The sequence below is a fragment of the Platalea leucorodia genome (genome assembly GCF_965183815.1).
Source record: "Platalea leucorodia genome assembly, chromosome: 1".
NCBI classification, from domain to species: Eukaryota; Metazoa; Chordata; class Aves; order Pelecaniformes; family Threskiornithidae; genus Platalea; species Platalea leucorodia.
In genome coordinates this window covers 96809191-96823355 of record NC_138823.1, presented here as the reverse complement: position 1 = coordinate 96823355, position 14165 = coordinate 96809191, and the positions used below count along the sequence as shown (strand labels likewise).

Below are 14165 nucleotides of genomic sequence, written 5' to 3'. Positions count from 1 at the left end.
ACTCCGCACCATGTTGCAGTTTGGCTTAAACACTGGCGAGTTCTGTCTACAGCCTTTCTGTCTTCACGCCTGCGAAATGTCGGGGAGTGTCACAGAAAGTACCAACAACTGACAGACGCAAGGTCCCAGTAACAGAATTTAGACTTAAGTGCTGCACCTGTGGAAAAATAGTATTGAAATTATTTAAACATCAGATCCCTTGCTTCTGCCAGATCTCTTATAAGTGACTGTAATTAGACTAGAAACGCCCCAGAAGCAACCAAGAACGTTGTTCTAGGGAATTCCCAGATAAGAGCATGAAAGCAGCTGTAGCTTCCTTCCCTTCCACGGTCTGATCTCTTTGGAGAAGGGGTTAGAGTTTCACAAAGCAGTCTTACAGGCCACATAACACTCAGGCTCACAAGCACAGCAAGATCCCAGGTTAGCCCCACGGCCCTGCAGGGGAAGGTAGCCGGAGGGATCGCTGTGGGAATTGGGTGGCAGCACCAGAGGAGGAGGAGGGAGCCCGTCACGGGGAAAGAAGGACAGCCACGGGACAAGGCTAAGCTGAAGAGGCGGAAAGGAACAGACACAGGGGCAGGGAGGGGACATCACATGGCAACTGCTGCACCGTTTCCACGGAGGGTGGAGAGGTACTTCCACGCACGTAACGTATACGCGTAATAGCGCTCAAACACGTCCTTACTGGTGAGCGCGTGCTTAAATGCTTTGCTACGTAGGATCAACTCCTGTTGAATCTCTGCCTGAATTCCGCCGGCGTAGGTGATGCTACCTTCTCCCTTCTCACATCCAACTCTCACCTTTGAACTTCATTTTACCCGGGAGGCACCTCTGATGTTTTATTTCAGCAAAGGAAATGGGCATATTCTGTTTCAGAAAATATAATGTTGTTTTCTTGCACATTCATTTCAGCAAATGATGTGTGAGCGGCCGAATCCTTTGGATTCCAGAAAACCGATTCCCATAGCCCCACGTTCCACCCAGTTGACTTGAGGTAGAAGCAATTAATCTGTCAGCGATGCTTAAACCATCACAAAGTTACCACACCAGTTAATGAGGAACGGGGGAAAAAAAAAGAACAAACAAAAGGCATAATTGAGACAGCTTCCCGTTTTTGCTCACCAAGCCTGAGCTGCCAGCTTGCTGAAGCAGACAGGAATCTGAATTTCTAAAACAATTTCCTGCCTTTCCCTCCACGGTGCCACTAGCAGTTATTGTGTTGAAAAGATCTCAAAAACATTACAAAATAGGAAGTTCAAACTAATGCTGAGAATTAAAGCTTAAAATGAGACTTCACTGCCAAAATCACTGACTCGGACACTAAATACGCGATTTTTATTAACCATGCCTTCTGCACAGACTGGAGAAATGCGGGTTACAAAGAGAAGAAACTTCATGATTATTTTTATAATAGAAATAGATGTATTTCAGAATACATACAGCATTGAAAGTTCCCCCCCTCCCCGCATCAATATTAGCAACGTGCGTTTTAGTAAACTGCTTACAATTAATAATAAAAGGAAAACGCTAGGGGAAAAAAGAACTTTTGACGTCACTGCAGCTACGAATATTACAGATAGGCGGATCCCAAGCTCGCGGCGGCTTTATTTAACATGTAATTATCACTACCGCTAGCGACGGTGACAGCGAAAGACGCTCTCCGGACGGCCTCGCGTGTTAGGGTGCCACCGTCAGGAGGCGCGCCACACGGCTGCCGCCCGCGGGCACGGGTCCCGCCTTCCCGCGGGGGGCTGCCCCGCCACCGCCACCGCCACCGCCCCCGCCCCCCGCGCCGGTACTCGCTCGCCGCTCCCCGCCGCCCTCCCGAACACCGTCCGCGCACCCAGGTGCTGCCACCGCCTCCGCGCGCCCGCACGCGCGCCCGCACACGCGCATCCCGGTGCCCGCCTGCTGCGCCACGTGACCACGGCGAGAGGGGGCGGGGCCAGAGGCCGGCCCCTCCCGCCCCGCGCCGTCGCCCCGGCGACGAGGCAGAGCGGCCCGGCGGCGGCGTGAGCCGGCGGCGGCGGCGGGCGGGCCGGGGGCTCGGCGGCGGGGGCGGCCGCCCGGCTGGTACCGCCCGCAGCGCCGCGGTGAGTGGGCGGCCGCGCTCGGTGGCGATGGGGAAGGCAGGGAAGGGGGCGGTGGGCGCCCTGAGCGGGTGTCCGTTCGTGGTCGCGTCCCGCCCGTCCGGGGCCGGGCCGTTTGGGGCGGCCCCAGGGTGCCAGCGGGACGAAGGAGGTGGCGGTTTGGGCTGGAGCGGGAGCAGCCCGGGGTCCGCCGTGTGTCCCCGAACGGGATGGCCTCTCCCAGCCCCCGGGCTGGGCTGCGATGGGCAGAGGTAAGAGGTCCGGGCCTCGACAGCCTGACGCGTTCAGAGTTAATGAGAGGAGGTGAATTTTTATTCATGAGAGCCAGGGTGAAGCTTCCAGGCCAGGCGGGCTTGGCCTTCACAGCCTGAGTAAGCGAGAGGAGAGCTGTGCTCCCCTTCCCACCGTCGGCATGTATTAAGGGAGGTACCTGCACGCTCTTGGGAGGTAACGGGACGTCATCAGGTAAAACTAAAATTGGCACGGAAATGGGCATTTATTGAAACTTACAGGGGTGCGGAGATGTTGAAAGATGAGCAGTCTGCGCTCCCTCTGGACGCCGCCCAAGGCTGGAGACTTGAAAGTCCGGCAGCAGGTCTGACTGAAACCATTACTGCCCTGAAACTGGCTGTACCGCTCTCTGTGCTGTGGGAAGAGGTAACCTTGCTGGCACGGGGCGGCAGTGTCCAGGCAGGTCGCTGTTGAAACATCCTGAAAAAGCTGGTGTGGATCATTTTGGTTTGAAACCAAAGCTGGTTTGGAACAAAACAAGGGAAAATATTTCTAGCAAACTGGAGTTCTTGCTTTTTGATATGCCCCGTCCTGAATGCACAATACAAATAAGTGAAACAACATATTAGACTTCTGAAGAGACTTCTTTAAAAAATTTATTTAAGGCAGTATATTTAAGAGAACAAATATTTATTGTCAATGTTATTAACTTCTTGCTTGCAGCTGAGCAGTCATGCATTTAAGTAACTGGTGGTCTCCGATTAGTGTAATGGATTTGTAGTTAATCTCCAGAACTGGATTCACCCGTCATGGGACCTGATTACTGTCAGCTTTAGTAATATACAGTCACTGCAAAGAAGGTTCCTGTAGCAACAGTTGGTTTGTGGTTGTTTTTCTTTTTTAACTTTTAAAATTTGTATCAGCATACCTTCTGTACTGTGCAATACTGCCAGTTTTGATCCTTGAGAGTAGTACCATGCTCTGTGAATGGTTTTGGTGATATCAGCATTTACTCTAAACAGGTTGGTGAAATTGGGTTGTCAGTGTTTTGCTTATCTGTGTGGGAGGTCTTTATCGGGTCATATATCCTAGTTTGTGTTTAATTTGAGAGTAGCCTATTTAGCATGCAAATGTAAAACTTTTGGTAATGCGTAATACCTGTACAGCAGAAATGCAGATGATTTGCTGTTATTCATTACATCTTGAAATGTAATTCAGACCTCTAAAATAATTTGAAATTGTTGCTAGTACTTAAAATAAAACACCAGTAATATAGTAAAAGTTAAAATTATTAAATGTATACAAATTACTAGATTCTTTCAAGCTATTGTATTTTGTCTTCTATTTGTCCGCTGCTTTAATCCTTCCTTAATCCTGTGTGACGAGATTATGGGCAGTATGTCATTAAGAGTAGAAAACAAGCTGTTGTTTACAGTAGGATTTCTCTTTTCAGTTTGGTACCTGACTATGATGACAATTTTACATTTTAGAGCTTCATACCACTGAGGAAATAATATCATATAAGCTTTAGGTTGGGAAAGGCCACTTCAGAGGCTTGCGTTAACCAGAAAAGCTAGACTGAGCCCTTGCTTTTCCCCAGGTTGGTGCTGCTCATGGCTTGGATAAGTGCACTCTGGGCTGGGTTAAAAACCGGCTGGACGGCCAAGCCCAGAGAGTGGTGGTGAATGGAGTCAAATCCAGTTGGCGGCCGGTCAGGAGTGGTGTTCCCCAGGGCTCCGTGTTGGGGCCGGTCCTGTTCAACATCTTCATTGATGATCTGGATGAGGGGATTGAGTGCACCCCCAGTAAGTTTGCAGACGACACCAAGCTGGGTGGAAGTGTCGATCTGCTGGAGGGTAGGAAGGCCCTGCAGAGGGACCTGGACAGGCTGGATTGATGGGCCAAGGCCAACTGTATGAGGTTCAACAAGGCTCAGTGCCGGGTCCTGCACTTGGGTCACAACAATCCCATGCAACGCTACAGGCTGGGGGAGGAGTGGCTGGAGAGCTGCCCAGCAGAAAAGGACCTGGGGGCATTGGTTGACAGCCGCCTGAACATGAGCCAGCGGTGTGCTCAGGTGGCCAAGAAGGCCAGTGGCATCCTGGCCTGTATCAGGAATAGTGTGGCCAGCAGGACCAGGGAGGTGACAGTGCCCCTGTACTCGGCACTGGTGAGGCTGCACCTCGAGTGCTGTGTTCAGTTTTGGGCCCCTCACTACAAGAAGGACATCGAGGTGCTGGAGCGTGTCCAGAGGAGGGCAACGAAGCTGGTGAAGGGCCTGGAGCACAAGTCTTATGAGGAGCGGCTGAGGGAGCTGGGGTTGTTTAGCCTGAAGAAGAGGAGGCTGAGGGGAGACCTTATTGCTCTCTACAACGACCTGAAAGGAGGTTGTAGTGAGGTGGGGGTCGGTCTCTTCTCCTTAGTAACAAGCGATAGGACGAGAGGAAACGGCCTCAAGCTGCGCCAGGGGAGGTTTAGGTTAGACATTAGGAAAAACTTCTTCACCGAAAGGGTGGTCAGGCATTGGAACAGGCTGCCCAGGGAAGTGGTTGAGTCTCCATCCCTGGAGGTATTTAAAAGACGGGTAGATGTGGTGCTCGAGGACGTGGTTTAGTGGTGGACTTGGCAGTGCTAGGTTAACGGTTGGACTCGATGATCTTAAGGGTCTTTTCCAACCTTAAGGATTCTATGATTCTATGATAAAAGAGAAAACTGAACTGCAAATTTGAAAAACAAAAAATAGAGACGACAGAGAAGAAATTGCACACCTGAGCTGGTTACGTGTGGTGCAAAGTACGAAGTGTGCAAAAGTCTGTTGTAGTGAGATGTGAATCTCTAGAGCATTTACATTCTAACTCATCATGCTCTGTAATTCCAGTAAGAGCGAAAGAAGCCCCTGACCCTGATGTCACGCCAGGCTGATGAACGCAAGTACTTGGCAGCCTCGCTTATTCTAATGTCAGTGGACGGTGGTGGTTAGAGTCTTGCAGGATCCAGCGCTGTACTTCTTGGTCAGCAAACCTCTGCCACCCTCCAGCATTTCTTACGGACTACTGCGTGCCATAGCATTGCCGTAAAGTTGACTCTTTAGTTGTCCACAGAACTCTTATCAATTTTAGATACTTCTGTATGAAGGATGAATTCCCTAAGAAGTTGGAGAAGAGCTTAGAGTCAAGTGTGATACCTGCAGTCCTTTTTTTTTTTTTTTTTTTTTTTCCTGCTGCATTTGGTTAGTTTTCAGTTGATGATGTCTCGCTATAAGAGTTCCCTCGTTTGCCTTTTTTGTTAACTGTAGGTGACCAAGACAACTCTTTCATGAGAGTCATTAGTGGCATGGCCTAGCGTGCATCAGTGTGCTGGTGAATGTCTGCGGTCTGTATGATGGTACATAGATATTGTTGTCAGGGTAGGTAGTTTTCACACCTGTTTCTGTGCATTTCCCTAGAGCAATTTTGACACTTCCATTTGACTACTGAAGGAATGTGCTGACATTTCTGTACTTTACTTGATTGTTTTCATACCCTGAAAATTACAGTATACAGCAGAAAAGGAATAAGGCAATAAAATGTATTACAGTACAGACAAAATGCACAATTGTGTCTGTGATGTGTTACATTACATAGGACTTCTGGAGGGAAGAAACACTTCGTGTGATGCTGTTTCAAGTGCACATGCTGAAATAATAGAATTGGACAAAAGGAATAATTGTAAAAGCATGTGATTAGTTTATACTCCAAAAATGACTTGGAAAGCTGATAGGATTTAGGCACCAAAATTAGAGGACTTAAAGGTCAAAACCTGAGGTTTGTGTCTAGATCTGGGTCTGTTTATTGCAAATACAGAGCCTTTCATCATTAGAGAGCAAAAGGTTGGGCATGAAACGCATGCAAGTTCTCCAAATTTTTGATGTATGTAACTTTAGAAGTTCAGGCTAGGGCCATCTTTGGCAGACATTGCTGAAGCCCCTCCGAAAACCATGTCTTAAACAATGTACAATGATATTTGTTGAAACAGAGAAACACAGGCACCCAAATCCTGTTACATTTAACTTCATGTTACATGCCTATGTGTACCTACACACAAAATGCATACTCAGTTTATCATTGCTGATGCTTTAGATGCAGATGCTGTGTTTTAAAATGTGTTATTAGAATACTTTCAGAAAATTTTCGTTTTGGCTTTTATATATATATATATATAAATATATATATAAAACCTAACAGTTGATAACTTGCAAGGTATGAGTAGTTAGTATGTAGCTTAACTTGGCATAAACACTTGATCATCTGCTTATTACTGGAGTCAATAAATAGCCTTGTTGAAGAAATGGCATTATTCAAGGTATTAAAGACTAGAGTGCATGCAGACACTTTGGGGAATAAGATATAAAGCTGAATTCCGAGAAAAACAATAGGCTTAAATATGTGAAAGTCCAATTTAAAACGCAGTCATCATTTGAATTGTCTATGATTGTTACTTTTTGCTAAATCTGTTTTTCAGCTTTGTTATAGAATACACTATTAACCAGCGATCTTATTTTACTGTAGGGGTGCTTTTGGGAGGGTGGATAAGAACTTCTTTATATTTTTCACTGCCAAACTGGTGGTTGTCTTGTGCAAAGGTTATAAATTGAGATGTCCACTAGGTCGCTTGTTACTGGCATCTTGACAGCTGTTGTAAGATTCCTCCCTGGTAACAGAAGCAACAGGGAGTAACAAGGTGCATGTTACGACTTCTCCAAGTAAGCAGCATTTCAAGTAATAACATCGTTATTGCTTAGAAACATCGTTGAATTGTCCAGGCAGATGTTTCCTTTACGCAGCAGGCTAGTCTACTTGAGAATGCTGCATTCGTGCTTGTAAGAGGCCAATTTTATTGTTGAATTTTGCTAGGCCTGTAAATCTCAGTCCTGAGACTTGTCACCAGCTGAATTTGAGTTCCTTAATCTGTTTGGACAGACTTACCAGCCTGTAGCTAATCAAGGCATAAGGATAAGGACTACAGAGTTGCATGCATCTCCTATAGAGGTAGGCTGACAGTGGATGCCAGTTGATTTGAGCTTTGCATTTGCAGACAGCAGAGGCAAAAGGCAGAGGTAATGCTGGAATTCGGTTCGCAGTCAATGGTTTGTTTGTGTTTAAGCATTTGGGTTATGGCAAATAAATGGTACGGTGATTAGCTGTTAGTTTTTCCTAGGCCTGCATAAATAAGTGGATGACTATTGTGAGTTTGCATAAATGCCTTAACATCAGTTTTTAGGATTTTGTCTGGTAGGCAGCCGGTGCTAAGGTTAGAATTAGGATTTGTGCCTAGGACCTATGGGAACTGGGCTTCAGCTGAAGTGTTGGAGACAGATAATATTGTGTATAATGAAAGCTAGGCTTCAGATTCAAGTTTGGATCAGGATTCAAATTAAGGTTTACGTATATTCAAAGATGAAGATTCAAAATGTTTAATGTGAATTCTTTTCCAAATGACAATGCAGAACCAGTCTTCCATACCAATGCACGTGAACTCTATCCTTCTTTCTGCAGGCCTTGTAAAACTGAACAATAAACTTACCTCTTCATCCATTACTGTGCCTAATCCTAACTGTGGCTAAAGACTAAGAATTCTGTGAACTTCAGAGCAAGATATCCAAGTACATTTATAACAACTCAATTTACCTTGGCAAAGAATGCAGCGTTTATCTCACTTTTTCACCTCCCTTCCTCACTAACTTTAAGCATAGCGAGCCTGCTTGCACTACCAATCCGAAACACAGCATTCAGACCCTAGGTTTGCCATAGCACCCTGTGCAAAATTTGGGTTCTTCTGTCTGTTTTCCCAACCTTCAGCCCTGCCTTCATTACAGATTAGGAGCCTGCTGCTGTCTGCAAATTAAGGAGTTCCATCAGAGGACACCAGCCTTAAACACACTTCTCTGGTTCTAGGGAATTATGACAGTAATCTTGACTCTCCAGTCCCTGCTTACTGTAACCCTAATCCTGGACTAGGCACCTTCTGTGGTTCGAAGGATTTAAAGGAGCTAGTTATATTAAAGTGTTCTATTTAAAGAACACATACAGGTCTGGGAGCCGTTATTGTTAGATGCAAATAGTAGAGTGTCTCTTTCCTAAAATACTGTAAAATTACATATTTCCCTATTCTTTTTTTTTAAGGATCTATGTGAGAACAACCATGTTCTTCAGTCTCTTAAACTTTATATCTGGATCTCAAAGTAGCTGTAATTTGGAGGAGACTGGTGAATATCCTGCTCCGTTATGAGAAGACATCACCAATGTGAAACAGTCCGGAAGAAGATTTCTCTAAGAAAATCAAAGAGCATAGAATCTGTTCATAAAACAGAAGACATACAGAATTTCATAAGCTTTTGGCTATCCAGGTCTTAAAAAAAAAAAAAAAAAAAAAAAAAAAAAATGAACCGTTACACAATCATGAAACAACTAGGTGATGGCACCTATGGCAGCGTGCTGATGGGGAAGAGCAATGAGTCAGGAGAACTTGTGGCTATCAAAAGGTATGTAACATCTAAATTCAGTAAAGGTACTTGCAAAAGCTTAAAATTTTCCCTTTTAACCTTATTGTTGTCTGCCATCTGTGTAGAATAGAAAAAAATGTCCCTTTTCTTTTTAAGGAAATTAATATGACAAAATTATTTTTTTTTAATTAAGATCATTAACAAGGTGATCATGCGTCAGACTTCAGCTAACAGATCAGTAGAGACACACATCAGTTTGTATAAGTTACTGATTTATCTTGGCTTATAAAATTGCATGCTGCTTTTCTTCAGTTCGAACATGCTTCCTTCTAAAAATGTTAGGCTAACACCAAAGGAAAAGCAAAACTGAATGTGCAGTTGATTAATTAGGGAGGGAGTTTGTTTATATGAATTGTAGGAATACCCGTCTTAATGGGTAGATTTGAAATACCTTCCCACCTCCCCAGATGTTTTTAGGTACTGCATTAAGTTTCAGATATTGCTACAATGATAAATACCAGGTAACAATCTGGTCAGATAAATAAAGGCTGTCTCCTTCGATCTAGTAAAGTTGTGTTGTGCCTTAATCATCACCATTGTCATATTGCCTAAAAAGCTTATTACAAAACAACAAAAATTATACTAGAGGAGTGGGGAAGTTCCCCTTGTATTCCTACAGAATCGCAAGCAGGATATGAAGCGTAAGTTGAAATACAGAAATTGTATGTTGCTGAGATTTTTTTTTTTCCTCCATTTGTGGATTTACTGCAGAAAGATAATTGTAATATAATTGACTGACTTTTCTTTTAAGAATTTCTCAGGCTTTCAGGTTTCTCCATATACTGCTAGTACTGTTACCTAAGTTAATAATATTAATCTAAGCTAAAAAAAAAAAATCTGCAATTGATTATTTTCATTATTTTTAGACAAAAGGAACAACATTTTGTGGGAAGTGTTTTTCATTATCATGATTTCAGGATTTGGAATTCTCTTGTGTGATTTGTAAGTTTGGGATTTGAGGGGGGGCAGTTTTGGTTGAAGATACGTTTATTTTAAATGAAAATCTTGGGTTTAAATCTCTTTGCTCTAGGTGCTAGAACTTTACAGAAACATGGCAAATAACATGACATTCACAACCCTGACCCAAGATCTGAGCAATGCCAAATGTCCATGTTTGTATCTATGCAAGACTTACAAATAAATGTATTAAACTGTTATAGATAATGATTGTATGTATGTATGAGTATTGCTTGAAAAAATGAAACTATTTTTATTTGGTATTTAATACCTTGGAACAGGTTTGTAAAAATGACTGATCAGGTCAGATACTTAATTATAATGTTAAGCAGTCAAGATACTTTGCAGATTTCAAAAATATAATTTTCTTGCTTTCCTAGAATATGCAACTTAGGCACAAAGAGGTGATTTTTCTGGTTTGAACTATCTATGTTTTATATGCAGTGTCACTGTTGCTTTCCTTGTTATTAAGAGCACAATTCAAATGATACGAAGGGATTTTGTGTCCCTGATGGTTTTTATAAATACCTTGGAGTATCATGGTCTCTTTGGCTAAAAATATGTTTGCAGTGATTAATCATCAAACACTTAAATTTCTAGTAAGTCTAAGAGTCGAGTTTGTTTTTAATTATGTTGCTGGCAGGTATTCTAGAATGTTTTAAATTGAGCTCAAAATATAGGTAATGCTACACTTGGAAAATAACATGTTTAGATTTTTTTGTTCTGAAAGTATTCTGTACTGTTCACTGAAAATACTTTATCGCGGACTTGTATTTCAGAATGAAAAGAAAGTTCTATTCGTGGGATGAATGTATGAATTTGAGAGAGGTCAAGGTAAAGTAGCGAACGTACCACATTTGAAAATAAATGTCTGGTTATGTTTGCGTGAAGGAAAAGGGCATCTACAATGTCCAAGCATAAGGCCAAACTCTGTGAACTCTTTAAATGGGAGTGACAGGTTCCACAAAGCCATGGGCTGCTGGCACTCCTGGAGCTCCTGCTGCTTTGTGGAATATCCTGCTATTCTCAAGAAGTGGCCATGTCTCATAGCCAAGCCCCTTGTCTTTGAGAGAAGATAAAGAAATTGATTTTGTGTGTATTTCTGTGTTTTACCATCCTGCTCTTTCATTTTACCAGCAGGTTTCTAGGCGTATATCCAGTCCTTATGTTGTGTCTTTGGGGCATTTGTAGAAAGCACTGGGAGTGCTAGCCAGATGATAGAATCACACTTGAAATCCTGGGCTTAAATTCCAAGTCATCCCATGTTTTGGGCATCTGATTTTCTGTACATGCAAAACTCCCTAACAAAGGAGTTGGGTATCCATAACTTAGGTTTAACTTATTGGATATTGCACGTAATCAGTATCTCCAAAAAGAACGCTCGTAAGAGAATCCTTGTTCATGAAAGTTTCATAATAAAAAAACTGCTGGGTTTTCTCATTCAGTTCTGTAAGCAAGAGGTGTTACAGCTGCAGAACTGTCTTTCATTGTAGGGAATTAGGTTTTTGTGTTAATCTTCACCCCAGCTATGATGTAATCCCTAGAAATAGAAGTGTTAAACTACTATTAATACTGCTGCTGCTTTTATTTTGAAATTAATTTAAAATGCTATTTTGTTGTTCTTTGAAACAGAGATTGCAAGATAAATATGGACTATCAGATGGGCATATTTTGTAAATTCTCTGCTAGAAACTTTTGCATGTTAAAAACTTAGTTCTGATAAGGAACCAAAGTCACTGTCGAGTTATCTGAAGCCATATTTTGCTCTATTACAGTCTCTGAAGAAGCTAAATCATGCCAATGTAATAAAATTGAAAGAAGTCATACGAGAAAATGACCACCTTTACTTTGTATTTGAATACATGAAGGAAAATCTCTATCAGTTAATGAAGGACAGGTATGTCTTTTTCACAGAACAGAACGTGTGCTATCATGCTTTATTTAATGATTCTTATGCTGTCTTGAAGAACACATTGGAATTTCTGGTTTTGGCTCTTCTTGCAGCCCCACTGATGTGAACAGGAGTTGCTGCACCTGATTATCCGAGGGTAGAATTCTGCATTGCTCTGCGTTACAATATTGCATATTGTAATGCTTTTGGAAATGACAGTTTGTTCAGTTGTTAACACAATAGTTTGCATGTCTTTGGCGTGTAGAGCCATGAGAGAAATTCCAAATACGTTTTTTTTCTTTATTAGCCTTCACTTTAATGTATGAAGGATTGGATAAACACTGTTCGTTCTGCTTTTGCTCATGGATTTGGCTTAAGGTGGGGATGGTCATGTTATGCATTTACATGCATGCTCATAACACCAGTATATGGACTAACTGTGTGATGTTGCAATCTTGGACAAACAGTACATAGCAAGGCTTGCAAAGTGGACTTTGGAATAGGACCTGCCTTTTCAATAATACTTTTCTTTGCTGAATCCTTTTGCCTTTAATGTGTGTTTCCTTCCGACATTGTCATGCACCTTTATCTCCTAATGTGCAAAGCTCTTTGGTTTGCATCCTGAGATAGCTGCCAGCGATATTAGCGCAATGTTGCCCCATAGCTGAGAAGCACTGCTCTCCATCAGGGTTCCCTTAAGGGCACTGCTGGGCAACACACCTACCACAGTGCTGCGCTCTGCCATCTCTTCCTTGCTATGTTACTGTGTTCACCTGGTCAAGCGCAGCTTCTACACAGAGACAGGATCATGAACCACTCTGCAGAGAAGTCCCTCTGTAGCACTTAAAGTGAGTGAAATTAAGGCCTGGCAGCAAGCGAGTTTTGAGATGAGAGCCAGTTGCATCTGTCTTACTTTGTGCACAAGGCTTGACGGGTCTGTTTTCATCTCTTCATGATGTGTTGTGCAAAATGAAATGTTCTGAAAATACTTTTTTTTTTATTATGTGAAGTTGTTAATCTGTCTTCACAGAAACAAGTTGTTCCCTGAGTCAGTCATCAGAAACATGATGTATCAGATATTACAAGGGCTAGCTTTTATCCATAAACACGGTAGGTTTCATACTAGAGTTTAACTGTGTAGCATGTTTTTAGAAAATAAGATAAAGCACAGTAATAACATGAACAGAAATATCTAGCAAAGGCTATTAATAATCTCTAATAAAAATTATTCTTATCTGCTTCAAGTATGGTGCATTTTTAAACCATACCTGGAGTTACACCCTGTTGTTCTATAATCAGATGTGCCTCCTTCTTTTTGAAAGCATTGGATGTTTTTCATACACTGTTCAGTACTTTTTTCCACCTTAGTTACCAGACGAATAAACAAAGAAACCTGTATGCTGTGCTATACTATGCATTTCTCTTTCCTCAAAAAGATCTATTTAAGAGCACTGATACTTTACAGATTGCAGTTTCTGCTGTCTTGAGATACTACAACTAATATGATACTCTATATCTAAAAAAATACTAAAATAATTGTTGACTAAGAAATTCAAACAGTCTCCTTATCAAATACAACTTGGATTTAAATATTTTAAAAGATGGGACTTTTCTAGCAATTACAAGCACAGTCTAAATAAGAGGTTCTGTGTGTTCACAACAACAACAAAAAGTTGCACAGCATTTACAAAATGTCTAATTCTCATGTTTAAGATCTGTCTGTTAACTGTGTTCTGAAATACTGGTATTAAGCTCCTTTGCATTTAAAAAAGTAGCAATTTACTTTCTTGCTCAACTCTTTTGTTTATTTTGTACTTGTCCTTCACATCACATTGGTATCCCTAAAACTTTCCAAAGGCAATAAAATATTACCTGAAAATGAAATAAGAAACAATGTTACCAGTGATCTGCAGCTTTCATGTATCCTGGCAAGGCCTGTTGATGAATTCAAATAAATAATTAGTTCTGTTCAGTATCATCAAATACCGAGAAATTGCCATTTTACGTCTTTCTGATCAAGATCATATACTGTTTTCTGATTATTAGCATCCTCTTTTCCTTCGTCATTTCTACATGAAATAAATTAGAAGATTAGAATTTAAGAAAACCTGCCATTTCTAAGTTACAATATTAATATTTTGTTTTGACTGTAAGTGAGAATGATGGGTATAATAAATCTGAACATTTACATTTCGCTAATAATTTCAGCCAATATCTTACAGTGGTTGTCAGTTTCTGCATGCTGAAATTGAATGCTTTATTGTAGCAAGTGAATTTCAATCAAATTGATTTATATTATAACAAATTTTGTATACCAATTAAACAGCAGAATTGATTTTCTTAGCGACTTAACTGCTGTCCAGGTATATAGGTGCTCAAGCCAACAGTAAGCATTAAAGAATCTTTATGTGCCTGCATTACTAATACGAGCATTCCTGAGCAGAATTTTGATACC

General features: G+C 41.8%; 1 protein-coding gene across 1 annotated transcript in view; it reads left to right on the top strand.

Moving 5' to 3' along the window:
• Positions 1-2020: 2020 nt before the first annotated feature.
• MAK (male germ cell associated kinase) overlaps positions 2021-14165 on the top strand; it is a gene marked incomplete at its 3' end in the record, with an annotated part of 30868 nt that continues 18723 nt past the window's right edge. The window contains exons 1-5 of the mRNA XM_082307639.1: positions 2021-2093; positions 8483-8841; positions 10599-10653; positions 11595-11716; positions 12741-12820. Coding sequence (XP_082163765.1) covers positions 8741-8841; positions 10599-10653; positions 11595-11716; positions 12741-12820 — 358 coding nt within the window. The 5' untranslated portion in view covers positions 2021-2093; positions 8483-8740. The remainder of the gene's footprint in view (positions 2094-8482; positions 8842-10598; positions 10654-11594; positions 11717-12740; positions 12821-14165) is intronic.